Here is a 15,129-nt window from a genome sequence, read left to right as displayed (position 1 = left end):
AGAAAACACTCAAGTGCTTGTAGAATGTCATGAGATGGGCCTCTGGTACTTGCCTGTTTTCTTGATACTCAGGAGGATGTTGAGTTCTAAATCAGCCTGAGCTACATAATAAGACCCTGCCTTGTGGGGAGGGGGCAGGGAAGGCAAATGAACTTGTTAATTAAATAAATGTCAGGAGTACACATGCCCCTGTATACTTTAAATCACCTCTAGATTACTTTGACACTTAGTTGAAGTCCTCTAGTTGCTACATTGTATCATTTGGAGAATAATGACAAGAGAAAGTACAGATACACTAGCTCCATGCAACAATGTTTCCAATGTGAAGTTTGGTGAATCTGAGGGTGCAGAATCTCAAGATGGAGGTCTAGGAGGAGGCTGACTAGACGCTCCCTGGGAACAGTAGAGAGAAAATAGAAGGATAATTTCTTTTTTTTTTCACATTTAAGAAATATCTAGTAACATTCAATAATTTTATAGGCATATTTTGTTCATCTCCCATTCCTCTCCCTAGTTATTTTTCTCATATCCATCCTCCCAATTCCTCCCAACTTCAGACTCTTCCTTTTGTTTGTTTTAAATAATTCACTAAGTCCACTTTGTGCTGCTTCATGGGTGTGGAGAGCATCTGCCAGGACCACCCTCCTTAAGGAAAATTGAAGCAATCAACTGCCAGTAGCTCTTCAGGTAGGGGAAGGGGACTGTGAATTTAATGGAAATTTCCCGACACAGGGGATAATGTTCTTCTCGAAGCCATGAGATGCCAAAGAAAAAGCCCAGTACCTGATGAAGGCTAGCTCCCTTGAGTTATTGAGTCTTGATGATGCCCCCAAATAATGCAGGCGATTGCCATTTGCCCTTGGCTATTTACCTGAACCTGATGTTATAACCCTATTACTGAAGCCCCATACACTTTGATCATAGGATGTGGAAAGATCAAGTTCATACTAAGCAAGAAGCTTCTTGATGCCGCCCAGCCTACAGTAGTACCAGAAGGTGCTATATAGGCTTCTGGAGAAGAAAAGTTACCAACAGTCTCACCCACTGATGAACTCTGTGAACTGTAATTAACCACCAGCACAGCAGAATAGGTTCATGGAAGCAACAGTGGTACAACTGTTCCGGGTGTTACCAACTCCTTTCTGACTAGATTTAAGGTCCATTTCACAGGAGGTAACATATTTATGGTACTATATAAATCTGGCTAAGAACTCACAGTTGGGGAGCTCATTGACCCTAGGGGTGAGCCTATAGTAAGCTATACTCTAAATTCATGTTACTATACCTGTCTATTAGTATGCTACATCAGAGAGGTATCTCAATGCGGAAGATGGCTATTAATACAGAGTCTCACATCTAGTTAAAGTTCAGAGAATAAATACCCATTGAGTGCTCCGTTACATGGGACTTCTGTATCACACTCCTGTCCGCAGTGCTCAGGGGCCATCATGGAAAGGGGTCAGAATGATTTTAAGAGCCAGAGACTGGAGAGAACCAAAACAAAACGATACCTACTGGATGAGAGAGGGCCGCTGTGCTCATGAACTCACAACTGGTGTGATTACCTGCCCATTAGCAAGCTAGCCAACATTATAGTATCTTGTACGTGTTTGTTTGTGAATCCCAGGCTCTATGCAGTCTCTCTTCAGGTTGAGACACTTACTGCTTTAGTCCACAGGGTGTGTGAGCTTCTGGGCAAATGACAGGTGGCCAGCTGCACGTCGTTTTTAGGTGGCCTGCAGCTGAAAGTTGTTTCTTTTTTCTTTCTGAAGAAATTCTGACCAGTATCCTCCTTCACTAACTGAACTGCATGTACCCTCTTAGAAACTGACTGCTAACCCCAAGTTAGCTATTGAGTCTCCTTCAAGGACCAGAAACAGACGAGCCTAAAACAAACTAACAGAACAAACAACAAAGACAAACAAAACACTTTACCTCCAAGCATACTGGCATAACAAAACCCATGTTCATTGTGTGGTGCCTTTTATGGGCTGATCCGGAAACATGCAGGACAGAGGAATTGTCTAAGTTTTATTTCCTAATAGTTGACCTCTCTCTTAGTTGGTCCCTCCTCAGTGTGCTCGGTCATGTAGGAATAGGAGGGAGTTAACAGAGAGTAAAGAAGTTCATTCTAATTTTGGCAGATGGTGTGTTAAATAGAATCAACAAAAGTATTCTAAACAAAAGCCAGCATTTTCTGGCTTGGAAACGCTAAGCTAAGCATTTTCACGTTAACAATAGAGGGCAGAGTTGAGATTTGCATTCAAAACTTTTTTTTTTGAAAAGCCTTGATGATTGCCTGTATACAGTAGGATTCACATCCAAGCAAGAGCTCCATTAGATACCAGTTTCTTGCTATTGTAAGTATTCTAAAAAGTATGATGATAGCTTCACACAAGAAACTCTGCAGTGACATAAGGATACGTAAGAACCACTGAAATATCCTTTTATATACATAAGTAGGGTGAAGATTGTGGCCTTCAGCTCACCAAATAATTAGACTAAAATTTCAAAGCCCTCCTCGATTAGCGAGTGTGGGTTTGAGAACATATTTTAAGGAGAAACGGAATGACCCGAATTTGGCTTTATCGCAGTGGACCATATCCGTTGACTACAGAATTTTAAAACGTAAGAAGGGTGTGTGTTGGGGGAGAGATATCTGGTATTTACAGCTAAGTGTGGAGTGGCCTGTTTGGAAGCTCCCATCCATTTGATTTATTTTGTCCTTGGTAAGGAGGGGCTCTCCTACTGCTTGCTTGCTTTTCCCAGCTGGGAAGACTTGTGTCTTGAATCGTGGAGTCTCCCATCAGCTACATTGATACCGGACTTCTCCCCTCTCTGCTCAGGTACCTTCATACTTTCTTGGAAAATTAAGTGGAAAGGATAGTGCTTCTTCCCCTCTGCCACCATTTTTACTGTACCCAATCTGTGACTTTAGGAGCACCAAGTTTTAAGGGTAAGTCTCTGGGAATCAGAGAATCTCTTGAATAGGTGTGGCGCTAAGACCCTGGAGAACTGAGGGACAATGTGGGGTGGATTGGGAATGAAGAGAGTCCGGAGGGCAGAGAGCCCAAGCACTCTGTGTTTCACCTGTCTGGAGTTACTCATGCTTGGGAGTCACTCACGCTTGGGATAGACGCTCAGGCTAGAGAGAAACAGCAAAATGCACCGTTCTTCACTTAACTTAGGGCAGTGTGATGATGAGTCAAGAAATCTTAGATCCATGTCGGGGAAGACGTGTGTGTGTGTGTGTGTGTGTGTGTGTGTGTGTGTGTGTGTGTGTGTGTACGCACATGTGTTACTAATTTACATTATTGTACAGGCTGTAGCACCAGGAAGAGGACAAGTTGGTCAACCTCATGCAACCTCATGAAAACAGTGTTTCAGATTAATTTTCTCAAGGTTGTTTGAGTTCTGGGGTTCCACTGCACTCGCTTGAATCTCAGTCTCTCAGTCTCTCCCCTAGAGCCCTGTTATTTTTAGACGGTTTTGCTGTGTAGCCAAGGCTAGGCTCCACTTGGCCATCTTCCTGCCTCTGTCGCCTTAGTGCTTGAATTAATTCTGTCTCCTGAGCAAACCCCACTGTTCGTTAGTGCTATGGCGGTAGACGTTGGTAAAGTGCAGATTTGTGGAGGTGCTTATGACATGAGGTTGTCTCATGGACCAATGTGTCAGGGGCTTTTAGCCTGAGGGATTCTTGTCCGGGTGTTATAAGTATTACTGGCTATGACATGAAGGAGCACAATATACCAACATCTCCTTATCTCCTTTTTATGAGGACAAGTGTAGGCAAAACCTTCTAAAAGTAACAGAGAGAGAGAGAGAGAGAGAGAGAGAGAGAGAGAGAGAGGTAATTTCAAACACAGCATTTAATATAATTACATAGAGCAAATAAATGCTCAATCGATCTACCTACTGTTGTTTCTACTAGGAATATATGTGGTATACACTGGAGGGCCTAGAGAGTAAAAATTATAAATAAAATATTTCTACAATGTGGGTATTATGGTAAAAACCTGCCCCCTGGTTTATCTAGACACTTATTAATTAAGGAGTCTGCCTATAGAAGGTAAATGTGGATAAGTGAGAATAGTGGTTTCCCTTTCCCCTTCTCCAAGGGAGAATAAATAAAGATTTGTTTAATGGGCGTCTTCAATGTTTACCCCCGTTCTCATAAAAAGGAGATGTTGGTGTACTGTGCTATCTTCCATGTTGTATTCACTAATACCCATAACACAGAGACAAAAATCCCTCAGGGTAAAGGCCCCTGACACATTGATCTAGTTAATAATCCTGTAAGTTATACAAAGCAGGGAACACCGTGTCCCACACTCCAGCTACTAATGCCCTTTACCTCAGAGCCCAAGGCTTCAGTGCTGTTTTCACAGTGCCGGATGCTCTCATTCCTGTGTCTATTTTAAAACAAAGTAGGTTCCCACGTTAAAGGATAATAAGGCTAAAAGGCCAGCACCCAGCTGACACCCTCTGCAGAGAGGGGGAGCTACACAAGAGAAGCATGGGCTTTCTCCCGGGACCAGGCTGGAGGAGCTGTGGCAACAGCCTTGATTGTGATTTATAAGGCGAGGCAGGCTTGCAAGTTTAGGATCGGCTGGTGTGCATGCAGAGGTGAGCTGTCTATTTCCAGGTCCTGGTGGGATTAGTGGGGGATGGCGTGGGTGGGATCTTCATCGTGACCTGGCTGGTCTGGGTGTAGAAGACAGCACTGGTGGGCAAGTTCGTTAGGCTCTCTAGGAACTGAGTTCCCCCAAGATGACCAGGATCACCACCTTCTATACAATCTCAAAATACAGAAAATGAAAAAATACAATTAATACAAACGATGGTTTTCCTTTCGGCCCAGATAGCCTAATATTTCAAGCTGTCGTTTCTTTTCACATCCAGAGTTGGGGCCGGTGCTCTAACCTGGGAAGATTCTAGGTCTAAGCCTGAGATGGAACCTTCTCTTCTCCTTACCTCATATAACAGTATCCCATCTGCCAGCCCCTGTGGGCTTCATGGCGGAGAACTGTGTTCACTCCCTTCTTCTCCCAGAAGTCTTCACTGCTCCATTTCTGTCCCACGTGACGGTAGAATCTTGTGCCTGTCTGGCTGAGCTAGGAATCTGTCAGGTTCAGTAGCTTCCACCTATACGGTTCGTCACCAGAGTATTTCCCCATAGTATTAGCCTTTTCTTTAGCTCTGTGATTTCCTCTGACTCTGTAATCCACCAAGATTCCTGTAATTGAAACTCCTTAGCTAATCTAGTCATGTTATCCTTCAAACTGATAAAAAAAAAACAACCTAGGATTTATTCATTTTCTTTTATGTGTATGTGTGCTTTGCCTCCTTGTGTGTCTATGTACCATGTGTGACTGGTGCCCTGGGAGGCCAAAAGAGGGTTCTGGCCTCCTTAGAACTGAAAATACAGGCAGCTGAGAGCCATCGTATAGGTGATAGGAATCAAACCAGGCTCTTCTGAAAAAGCCACCAGTGCTCTTAACCACTGAGGCTTCTAGTCCCCTCTCCAATATTTATGTTGTGATGTCAGTGCCTGTCACATAAACCTTGAGTAACTTCCTGGTGATTGTAGGCTCAAGTTCAAAACCCTAGGTGTGACTCAAAAGGCCCTTCATAGGCACCCTCTCTGCTAACCTAAGAGATAGTCCTTCAACTGAGGGGCAGTTGACCACAGTGACCCCTGGCTGGCTCTCAGTCCTCAGCGGATCCCTGGCTCCCTTACCAATGAAAGTCCGTTGCCCCTAAAGCCAAGGAAATGTGTCTTCTTTTCAGGGAAGCCAAGATTGCTGACTCTAATCGATTATTTTGTCCTGTATGTTTCCTTGATGTTTTTATTACTGTTTAATTCTATACTATTATAGGAAGGAGCTCACAGCATCTCAACCACTTTCTATCTGTGGCTTTTCTTCCCATCTTACTGCTCACTTGTGTAGCTGTGTTGACTCTTTGCCCTCTGGTGGGCATTGTGGCAGGTATCGAGGATGTAGAAGTAACCCACAAGAATCAGAGTGGGAACCATCGAAGTAGCCAGACAAGAAAGGCATGCCAGGTTGAAGTAGGAATTTGATGACAGGTTATGAATAGCATTGAGAACAGTGGTTAGAAGTATCAGGTGAGGGTTCAGGAAGTGGTATTTGGGGGTAGACCTCAGAGGGCTGGGTGACTCGCCGAGATGGAAAAGCAGTAGGGTAGAGAAGGTTGATGGGTGAAGAGAGGGATTGGTGTGACCTAGTATCTTTTCCTGTTGTGATACACTCATGGGATTAAAAGCAGCTTAAGGGAGAAGGGTTTATCGTAGCTCCTGGTTCAAGATACAGTTCATCATGGAGGGTAGTGGTGGCAGTAAATGCTGAAAGCTGCTGGCGAATCACAGTCAAACTTTCAGCGCTGGTGTTGCTCAGTTCTCTGCTTACATTGGAGGGAATGGTCCCATCCACAGTGGGCGGGTCTTCCTCTCTCAGTTAATGTAGTCAAGATGACCTCAGTAAATGCTGAAAGCTGCTGGTGAATCACAGTCAAACTTTCAGCGCTGGTGTTGCTCAGTTCTCTACTTACATTGGAGGAAATGGTCCCACCCACAGTGGGCGGGTCTTCCTCTCGCAGTTAATGAAATCAAGATGTCCTCCTCCAGGCCCTTCTCTCCTGTGATTCTAGAATCTGCAATTAGCAGGAACCATCACAGTTTGGGCAATGCTGCAAGTCGTGATAGTGGAAATTCCCCTGTAGCAGCCTCAGCCTATCTTGTTTTTCTCAGAGCCATGTGTAGCTCGGGGGAGCAGACAGCCGGCACAACTGTCTGCATTTCTGAAAGTTCATTATATTAACTGAGGAAAAGCAGTTACTGCCACGTGAACCGAGGGCTGGCAGCCACTGCCTGAATGAGACACGTGCTTTTTTTTTTTTAATTTATTAATTTACTATATATAAATACACTGTAGCTGTCTTCAGACACACCAGAAGAGGGCATCAGATCTCATTACAGATGGTTGTGAGCCATCATGTGATTGCTGGGATTTGAACTCAGGACCTCTAGAAGAGCAGTCATTTCTCTTAACCACTGAGCTATCTCTCCAGCCCAAGATGCATGCTTTCATATGGCCATCCTCTTACGGCTAGATGTTTTGGATTATTGCTGGAATTTGAGACGGTTCCAAAACCTTTGTTGCCAAGAGTTTATTATACTGCTAGGTTTTCGCACATTTTCATATGGCTCAGTGCCAAAGAAGTGTGAAATTCTTCAGAGGCCCCCAAAAGCTGACCTCGATTCTACCCATCAAACACACTTTGAAATCTTGCTTGTGCTATAACAAGGCCCAGTTATGCCATAACCCTTGGGCATCTCCCCCCTTCCTCACCTCCAGGACCTGATGGGATGGGTAAAATATTGAAAAATTGAACTATACCGTGCTACAAGGAAAAGTGCCATTTCTGGTATGTATGCAGTAATGAGAAGGCTCCTGGTTTGGGCGATGGTAATAGAACACTGACTAAGCCTCTTGTATGTCGCTGAAAGGCTTATTAGGTGGATAGTGAGTCGCTGGCCTTGGCAATAAATAAAACAGTGTTGAGAGAGATGGAGTGGGAGCGGGGCAAACCATAGTCCTGTGCCTTGCCTCACCTCTAGCATTGTAGAAAGCCAAAATAAAAGCCAGAGATATCTGACCTTCTCCGCTCTGTTTTGTTTCCAGCAAATGCCATTATTTAATTGGCCGGGAATGTCACAGTATATTCAGGCCATTCTCAGACACCCTGGATTTGGGCTGACACCCTCGCTCAGGACACTAAATAAAAGCATGCTTAGTGATGGTAGGCAGATAAGCTCAGGCTGGGGCGAGTATTTCTGAGCCTGGGGTGGGGAGTGGTTATTCACGTGCCCATGTGTGTTGACCGAGGAAGTGAGTCTGTGTTTAGAGGCTGTGCTTGTCCATCTGTAAAGTTCCAGTCTGGTAAGTGGTCCTAGCAATTAGTGTTGGTCCCTGCTTACGGCTGACATATGCTTAGCATCACAAGCAAACATTTGACTAATCTAACTGCTAAGAAGACTGCTTACTTGGTGGGTCATTAGGAGCCTGACATCCGTGCTCATAGACAATGTTAGTAGGCATGGAAATCTATGCAGATGACTCTTTTTATGTCCTCTCTCTTTTCCCTTATAATCGAGACTATTGTCACTTTTGTCTTCTCATCTAGGAAGAACGTTGGTGAGAAGCACAGAAACCAGTGACATTCGTGGCTGTGGAATTTTCATGGCGTTAACAGAGCATGGGACCGACTGGGACATCTTCTGCCCCTCGCGAGCCTGCCGTGCTCCCAAGCGCCTTCTGGGGCCCCAGAGTGAAACCGTGCACCGCATCGGGGTGCTTGCAGAGGACCCTTGGAGGGGTTGGAGGGGGCTGGGAAGATGGGAACAAACATGGAGCAAATGTTTCACAACCTGAACCTCAGAACTGTGATCCTCCAAGGAGAGAGCTACTTGAAGAAAAGGAAAAAAAAAAAAAAGTTAACAGGCTTCTCAGGGATTGTGACTTCTGTGTACACATGAGCCATAAAGCTCCAGGTCAGGCGGCAGTATTTAGAGCACTCAGATTTCAGTTCTGTTCAATGTGAAGGAGGGATCAACTGACGTTCACCGCTGTCCCGTAACTAGTGTAAGATATGTATATGTTAATCTTTATTTTTATAATATGCAAATACATTTAAATTTATACAGTTTTGGCGCTTCTAGCATTAGTTAACACTGGGTGCAATATTCTGCATGAGAACTGTGCCAAGACGGGGCTGATGGCTTCTAGTGTCAGACCTTTGGTTCTTTTCGTTGCCCTTTGGCCCACCTGCTTGACTGAAAAGGACAGAGAAAGCTTCTCCCTGTCAGTCCGTCCAGGGGTAGGTGCAAGGTTGGTTCCTAGAATTCTAATAACCACCAGGAGCGTTCAGCCCATTGGCAGAGTCCCCTCCCATCTTTTCAGTGCACACCCTGCTTGCTAGTCACTGGACATGGTGGTAGAATGATGACTATTCTGTCCCTTCACATCACCACTACTGGGGCAGAGGGACGTATTCCTAGAGGCCAAAGGAGGTGAAGAATCTGTGAGAACCCGATTCTTGGAGCAACTTGAGATAATCTGAGTTCAGTTCTAAATCTTGTAGCCGTTCTACTGCTATGCACCCCCCTCTCCCTGACCCCCAGCACAGTGTGCATGAGTTAGCAGAGCCCTCTGTGAACTCTCCATCTGACTATTGGCCTTCCTGGAGGAACATCCGTTTCACGGAACTCCATCCCTCACTGGCTGTTTATTCATACAGAGCCACTTGGAGGAAGTCTGCAGCCAAGGTCCTAGTAGAACCCTTGTTTTGAAACCTCTAGGAGGTAAATATTGAAAAACAAACTCCACACACTGCTCTCCAGTGGCCTCCTAGTTAGGACCAAACAGCCTTTGCTGCAGTAGAGACGCAGTCTCTGAAGAATGTGAAGGCCTCTGTTTACATCTGCCTCTTCCGTGTGTTGACAGGAAGCATGTAAAACTGGCTGTTCCCCACAAGAAAGGTGTGTCAGCTGGTCTTACTCTGTCGCCTGCATTCTGAAGTATTGATTCTTAGAATGCCACAGCCCACACCGTCACCACAAATCTTTACGAGAAATGCAAGCAGGTCACTGCGCTCTTGAGAAATTACAGACCGATTCGTGTTGGATCTGTTCAGTTGACTTCACTGCCCCCAGAGGCCGCTCTGTGGAGGCAATCTCTCAGAAATCAGAATCTAGTGGGGATTGTCTCTCTTTTATGTTTCGAATACTTGAACACGACAAGTCCAGTTTTAAAAATTTCTTTTACCTTTCAGAACACAGTTGCAGGATGGGTGAGAATCTGGTTGATCTCTTCTGTCATAGTTCTCATGTGTGTGTGTGCAAGTGTGAACCGAACAGTTTGCATTTCTATTGCTTCGTAGACCACTGAATTATTGGGCAATAGTTTTTTGTTTTTGTTTTTTATTAATTGGCACCAGACAGTTCTGAAACTGTCAAGTCAGCAAAGTCCAACTAGCTTCACAATGTCCTATATGACTTTGGGCTTACTCCCCAGAGGGCCATGTCAAATAAAAATAAGGCCCCTTGGGTGAGCATACCCTGCAAATGGTTGCTATTTTCATAAACACAGATGCCCGTGTTCTGAATGCCTGCTACTTTCTGACAAGTGATGTTACGTGTTGTTATCCGAACCCTAGAGAAGCACCATGGATGAGGGAACCTTGGCGGTCACATGTGTTGTGGCCAGGGTTGGCACGATCAGAGGGTCATGCACCCGAAAGAGCTCCAGCAAACGGTGAGAACTTGCCTCAGTGTGTGGGGGAGAGGGCTGAGATACAGAAACACCTCTGCCCAAGAAGAATTTCAGCATCTGTGTAGGAAATTCTGTTTCCTTATTTCACACCCGGGAAGACTCAGCGGCCAGCCGCTGAGGGGCCGCCCATCCGCTAAGCACAAGAGGAATGCGTTCTACCCAAGGAGCCCCGCGCCTCTCACACGCGCTCCAAGTTTGTTATGGTTTCTATTCTTACAACTCGTGGTATCAAAACCACTTCCTGGGATTGTCGAAGTGCTGCCAGAGTAAATGGTTTCCCCCTTCTTTGGAAAAACAAAAACAAAGAAAAAAAAAACAAAACAAAAACCCCAACAGTGCTCATATTTGATGTGTGCACTGGACTCTTTTGAATGAATAAAGTGGAAGGGCTTGATAGGATTCCAGTGGAGTGTGTGTTTTTTCATGCTGCAGTCTGTGAATTGTAACTGTGGTTTCCCAGTTCATTGTCCTAACAGGGCAGAAATTAAAAAAAAAAAAAAAATCAATAAAAACACAATGAAATGGTTAAGCCATGGTAGCTCCAGAGTTTAATTATTTCTGGGTTGGTTTGGTTATTATTTCCACTTTATCAGTTAAAAGGATTAACAATTTTGTATTTTAGCTCAAACTTGAGCGGGGCTGGGAGGACGGAAGAAGTCAGTTGCTTTTATCTGTTGGGGCTTGAATCCCCAAAGGGAAAAAAACCTGTAAGAGCCGCTGTTTTCGTTATTTTTCATTCCATTTACTTTATTTGTGAATGTGTGTGTGTGTGTGTGTGTGTGTGTGTGTGTGTGTGTGTGTGTGTGTGTGTGTGTGTGTTTGGGGGGAGGCGTGCATGCCACAATACACATGAGGAAGTCAAAGGTCATCTTTGGAGCATCGGGTCACTCAATCTACTAGGTCCTAGGGATGAAACTTAGGAGGGCTTGTGCCAGGTGCCCTCACCTACTGAGTCACCTCCCTGGCCCAAGGCTCTCTCAAAACTCTGCTTCTGAAACATTGGCTCTGTCTTTTGGGACTGGGAGCTGAACCCAGAGCATTGCACATCCCAGGCAAGTGTCTCGCCACTCAACCGCCCCGAGCCCAATACCACCTGCCCCTTAAGTGGGGTTCTTTTTGCAATGAGCCATTACGACTCTAAATGGAGCTTACTGATGTGTGGTGGCTTTGGAAGTTCCCACTCCCGGGGCTTCCTTTTTAAGGCTCATCACAGGAGTCCTGCCAGAGCATGTGACTGTCTAGGAACATTCTGGAAGGCTGAAATTACAGGCCCCCGAGGGACTTCTCAGAAGCTCTGTTCCTCTGTCTGTCTCCTTGCTTGCTTGTTTTAAAGGAAGATAAGATGTGGAAAGAAAAATGCATGAAAACCAGACAAATCTAAGCCCTGCACAGAGGACCTGGGACATAGGAACAGGGCCAGCCCAGACCAGAATCTTCTCCTCTAAAAAGTTCTGACAAGGAACTTTCCCTTTTAGCATTGGATACCCTGGTTCAAATGTACCTCTATGGCAAAATATCTGAAACCACCTGCCGTGAAAAAAGCGGTACGCTTCTGGTGGGGTAGCTCGCTTTCACCGCAGAACCCAGGCAAGCTCTGACATCCATCCTCACGGCTGCCTGCTTCTGCTCGGGAGAACAGGTTGAACAGATGTCAACGATTGCGCCTGGAGTTTATCAAAATACTTTAGAGTTCTTAAAACTTGCTCAGCAGATCACACAGCAAAGTAGGTGTCCGTGGTGACAATTAGATGTGTGTCAGTTCTCACAGGATTCGTTCCCCCCACTCCCACCCAGGGCTGTCGCCCCTCCCCCTCCCACACCTCAGTGAGAGCTTTCTGATGTAGGGATCAAGTTTACAGAACTTCGAAGCCATCTTAGCGACCATAGGCAAGGAGACAGTGTCTGCTGAATCCCAGTGCCAAGGGTACCTTTGCCCATGACCGCTTATGTTACCCAGTGATGTCACCCAGGGTGGTAAGCAATGAGGGAACCTGTTATTGTGCTGTGTAGGAGGGGGATCTGTGTGTACGTTTGTGTGTGTGTGTGTGTGTGTGTGTGTGTGTGTGTGTACTGAGGTGGTTTGAAAGTTGAAGTTATCTAGGTTAGACCACCTGAGAAGGTACATGTGGTAATAGAACACTAACTATCTTTCAGGAAAGAAATATCTTTTATTTTAATATGCTAGCAATAGTTTTTAGTGAAATGAATGCCATTTTAAACACTGAACCTAAATGAGTGTTTCCCAAGCCGGTCCTTAGAATGACTGACTTCCTCATTGCCAGCACGTACCCTGCAATAGGCCCCAAGATTCAGACACTTTAAGAAATAAAGTGTTAAATAAAGCAAACCAGTCTTCCTCGCCTCGCAGGCCTCTGAGAATGTTCTAGACATTGTTATAAAGCATCAGTCTTTATAGACCAGATATGTGCATGTGTTTGAATGTGGAACGAAGCCTTCTCCAACAGTGTGTGGACAAGGCCTGTAGCTGTCAATGGCCTCTAGAACAAAGAAACTAATAGTATTGAATATGAGTTAGGAAGGGAATATTAAATTGGCTTACGCTATAGGGGCTAGCTAGTCCAAATGTCTGTCTGCACTCTGGAGACTGAAAACCTGGTAGCTGGCTAGCCCATGAAGTTGGATGTGTTCGCAGTCCCCCTCTGGTGCAGAAAGCCCGCTGGTCCCCAGCTCTCATCCAAAGGCAGAAGAATGGAGCTTCTGGTGTCGGTAATGGATAAACACATCAGGAAGAAGCCGAAGCCCGACCTGACTGACCCTTTGTTTGACCCTCTTGACATCAGGATGGCTGATGGAAAGTGTCCACTGTGGGTGGACACAGCAGATGGCTTCCCCTCTCAGTTAATCCCTCCTGAAAATGGCCTCTCAGATCCAACCAGAGGTTGACTCTGAATCTCACCAAGTTGACAAAATTCACCCTCATATATCCTCAAGATCGGTGTTTCCAAAGGGTGGCAATTTCATCAAGAACCCGAGTGGGTTTGAATTTAGTACACCATGGAGTACTGCTGAGCAATTAAAGACAATGTCTTTATGAAATCCACAGGCAAATGGATGGGACTAGAAAATATCATCCTGAGTGAGGTGACCTAGACACAAAAGGACACACATGGTATGCACTCACTGATAAGTGGATATTAGTCCCAAGGCTCACAATGCACACAGATACGGCCCACAGACCATATGGAGCTTAGGAGGAAGGAAGATCAGGGTGTGGATGCTTCAGTCCTGAATTAGGGGGGAACAGGATGATCATGGGAGGTGGAAGGAGAGGGGGACCTGGGAGGGAGAGAGGAGAGAGAAGAAATAAGGGAGACAGTATCAGAAACTGGAGGAGATGAGAGAAAGGTCAGAAGGTCAGGAAATTGAACAAAAATATGTAGCAAGGGGGATAGCGACTAGAGATAACCACTGGAGGGTCCCAGACACCAGGGAAACAGGAGGCTCCCAGGACCCTATGGGGATGTCTTTAGCCAAAATTCGTAGAGATGGGGGAGATAGAACCTGTAGAAACCACCTCCAGTAGATAGGCATGGCCCCTGGTCAAGGGATGGGGCCACCCACCCCTCTCAAAGTTTTTAACCCAGAAATGTTGCTATCCAAAGAAAGAACAGGGACAAAAAATAATAATAATAAATGGAGCAGAGACTGAAGGAAGGGCCATCCGGGGACTGCCCCACCTAGGGATCCATCCTGTCTGCAGACACCAAACCCAACACTGTTGCCATGATCAAGAACATAATGACAGGAACCTGGTGTGGTAGTTCCTTGAGAGGTCTGGCCAGCAACTGACCAATGCAGATGTGGATGCTTAGAACCAACCATCAGAGTGAGCTCAGGGGACCTGGTGGGGGAGCTGGTGGAAGGACTGGATTGCAACCCCATTGGAAGAACAACAGGCTGGCCTGACCACTCAGATCTCCCAGACAATAAATAGACCACCAACCAAGGAGTATTACCTGGAGGGATCCGTGGTTCCAGATCTGTATGTAGCAGGAAGGGCCTTGCCTGACAGTACTGGAAAGGATGAAATCAAGTTGAACGCACACTGCCTCTGTGTATACAGACATCTGTGACACAGGAATCTGCTCCTTTGTGTGTCCTGGGACAGTCTGATGCTCTAAGAGTTGACAGTGTGTATGCTTGCACCTCTCCCAACAACAGCTATGCTGGACTTCTTAGACAGCAGAGGAAATTCTCACCATCGCATGAGGCTGACAAGAAAAACTTGTTTTCAAAGAAAAAAAAAAAAAGCAAAGAGTCACAATCTTCAGAAGTTGTCCTAATGACATAGGGAATGTGGAGAAACTGTCGCTGAGGAAAAGGTAAGGTCCTCCCTAGTCGTGTGGCTTGCATCAGTGGATTCAACAGTGAAGCTTATAAGAAAATTGAGTATAGCAAGCAAGCACAGACTCATTTTCCACCATTAACCTCTAAACAATGCAGTGTGACAGCTGTTTACACAGCAGGTACATAGCATCAGCCATGAGTAATATAGAGGTGATTTCAAGTACAAGGGAGGTCGCAGGTGTGTTATATGCTTGTACTAAGCTGTTTTGCATGAGGATTATATGTTGTCATGTTTAAGCAGTTATGGATGTGACATGCAAAGCAAACCTTGGAACTCTTCCCCAGAATACTGAAGAGTCATTGTAGTAAACATTGGTAAGAGTAATCAGTATTGACAGTGTTTGAGAATGCCGTGACCTCCTTCCCCTCACTTGTCCCCTAGCTTCTCGAGCTCCCTAAGCACACG

General features: G+C 45.4%; 1 protein-coding gene across 3 annotated transcripts in view; it reads left to right on the top strand.

Annotated features, from left to right (window-relative positions):
- Positions 1-10,884, top strand: part of Mfhas1 (malignant fibrous histiocytoma amplified sequence 1) — a 90,515-nt gene extending 79,631 nt beyond the window's left edge. For 2 of the 3 annotated variants that reach the window (XM_032919489.1, XM_032919488.1), the window contains one exon: positions 8,209-10,884. In XM_032919489.1, the coding sequence (XP_032775380.1) occupies positions 8,209-8,242 (34 nt within the window). In that variant the 3' untranslated portion in view covers positions 8,243-10,884. Of the gene's footprint in view, positions 1-2,846; positions 2,957-8,208 lie in introns of all 3 variants that reach the window. The other variant, XR_004389793.1, reaches the window with a different exon arrangement.
- The last annotated feature ends 4,245 nt before the right edge of the window (positions 10,885-15,129 follow it).

The sequence above is a fragment of the Rattus rattus genome, chromosome 13, assembly GCF_011064425.1.
Source record: "Rattus rattus isolate New Zealand chromosome 13, Rrattus_CSIRO_v1, whole genome shotgun sequence".
NCBI classification, from domain to species: domain Eukaryota; kingdom Metazoa; phylum Chordata; class Mammalia; order Rodentia; family Muridae; genus Rattus; species Rattus rattus.
Note: the sequence above shows the minus strand (reverse complement) of the source record. Positions and strands in the feature narration are given on the sequence as shown.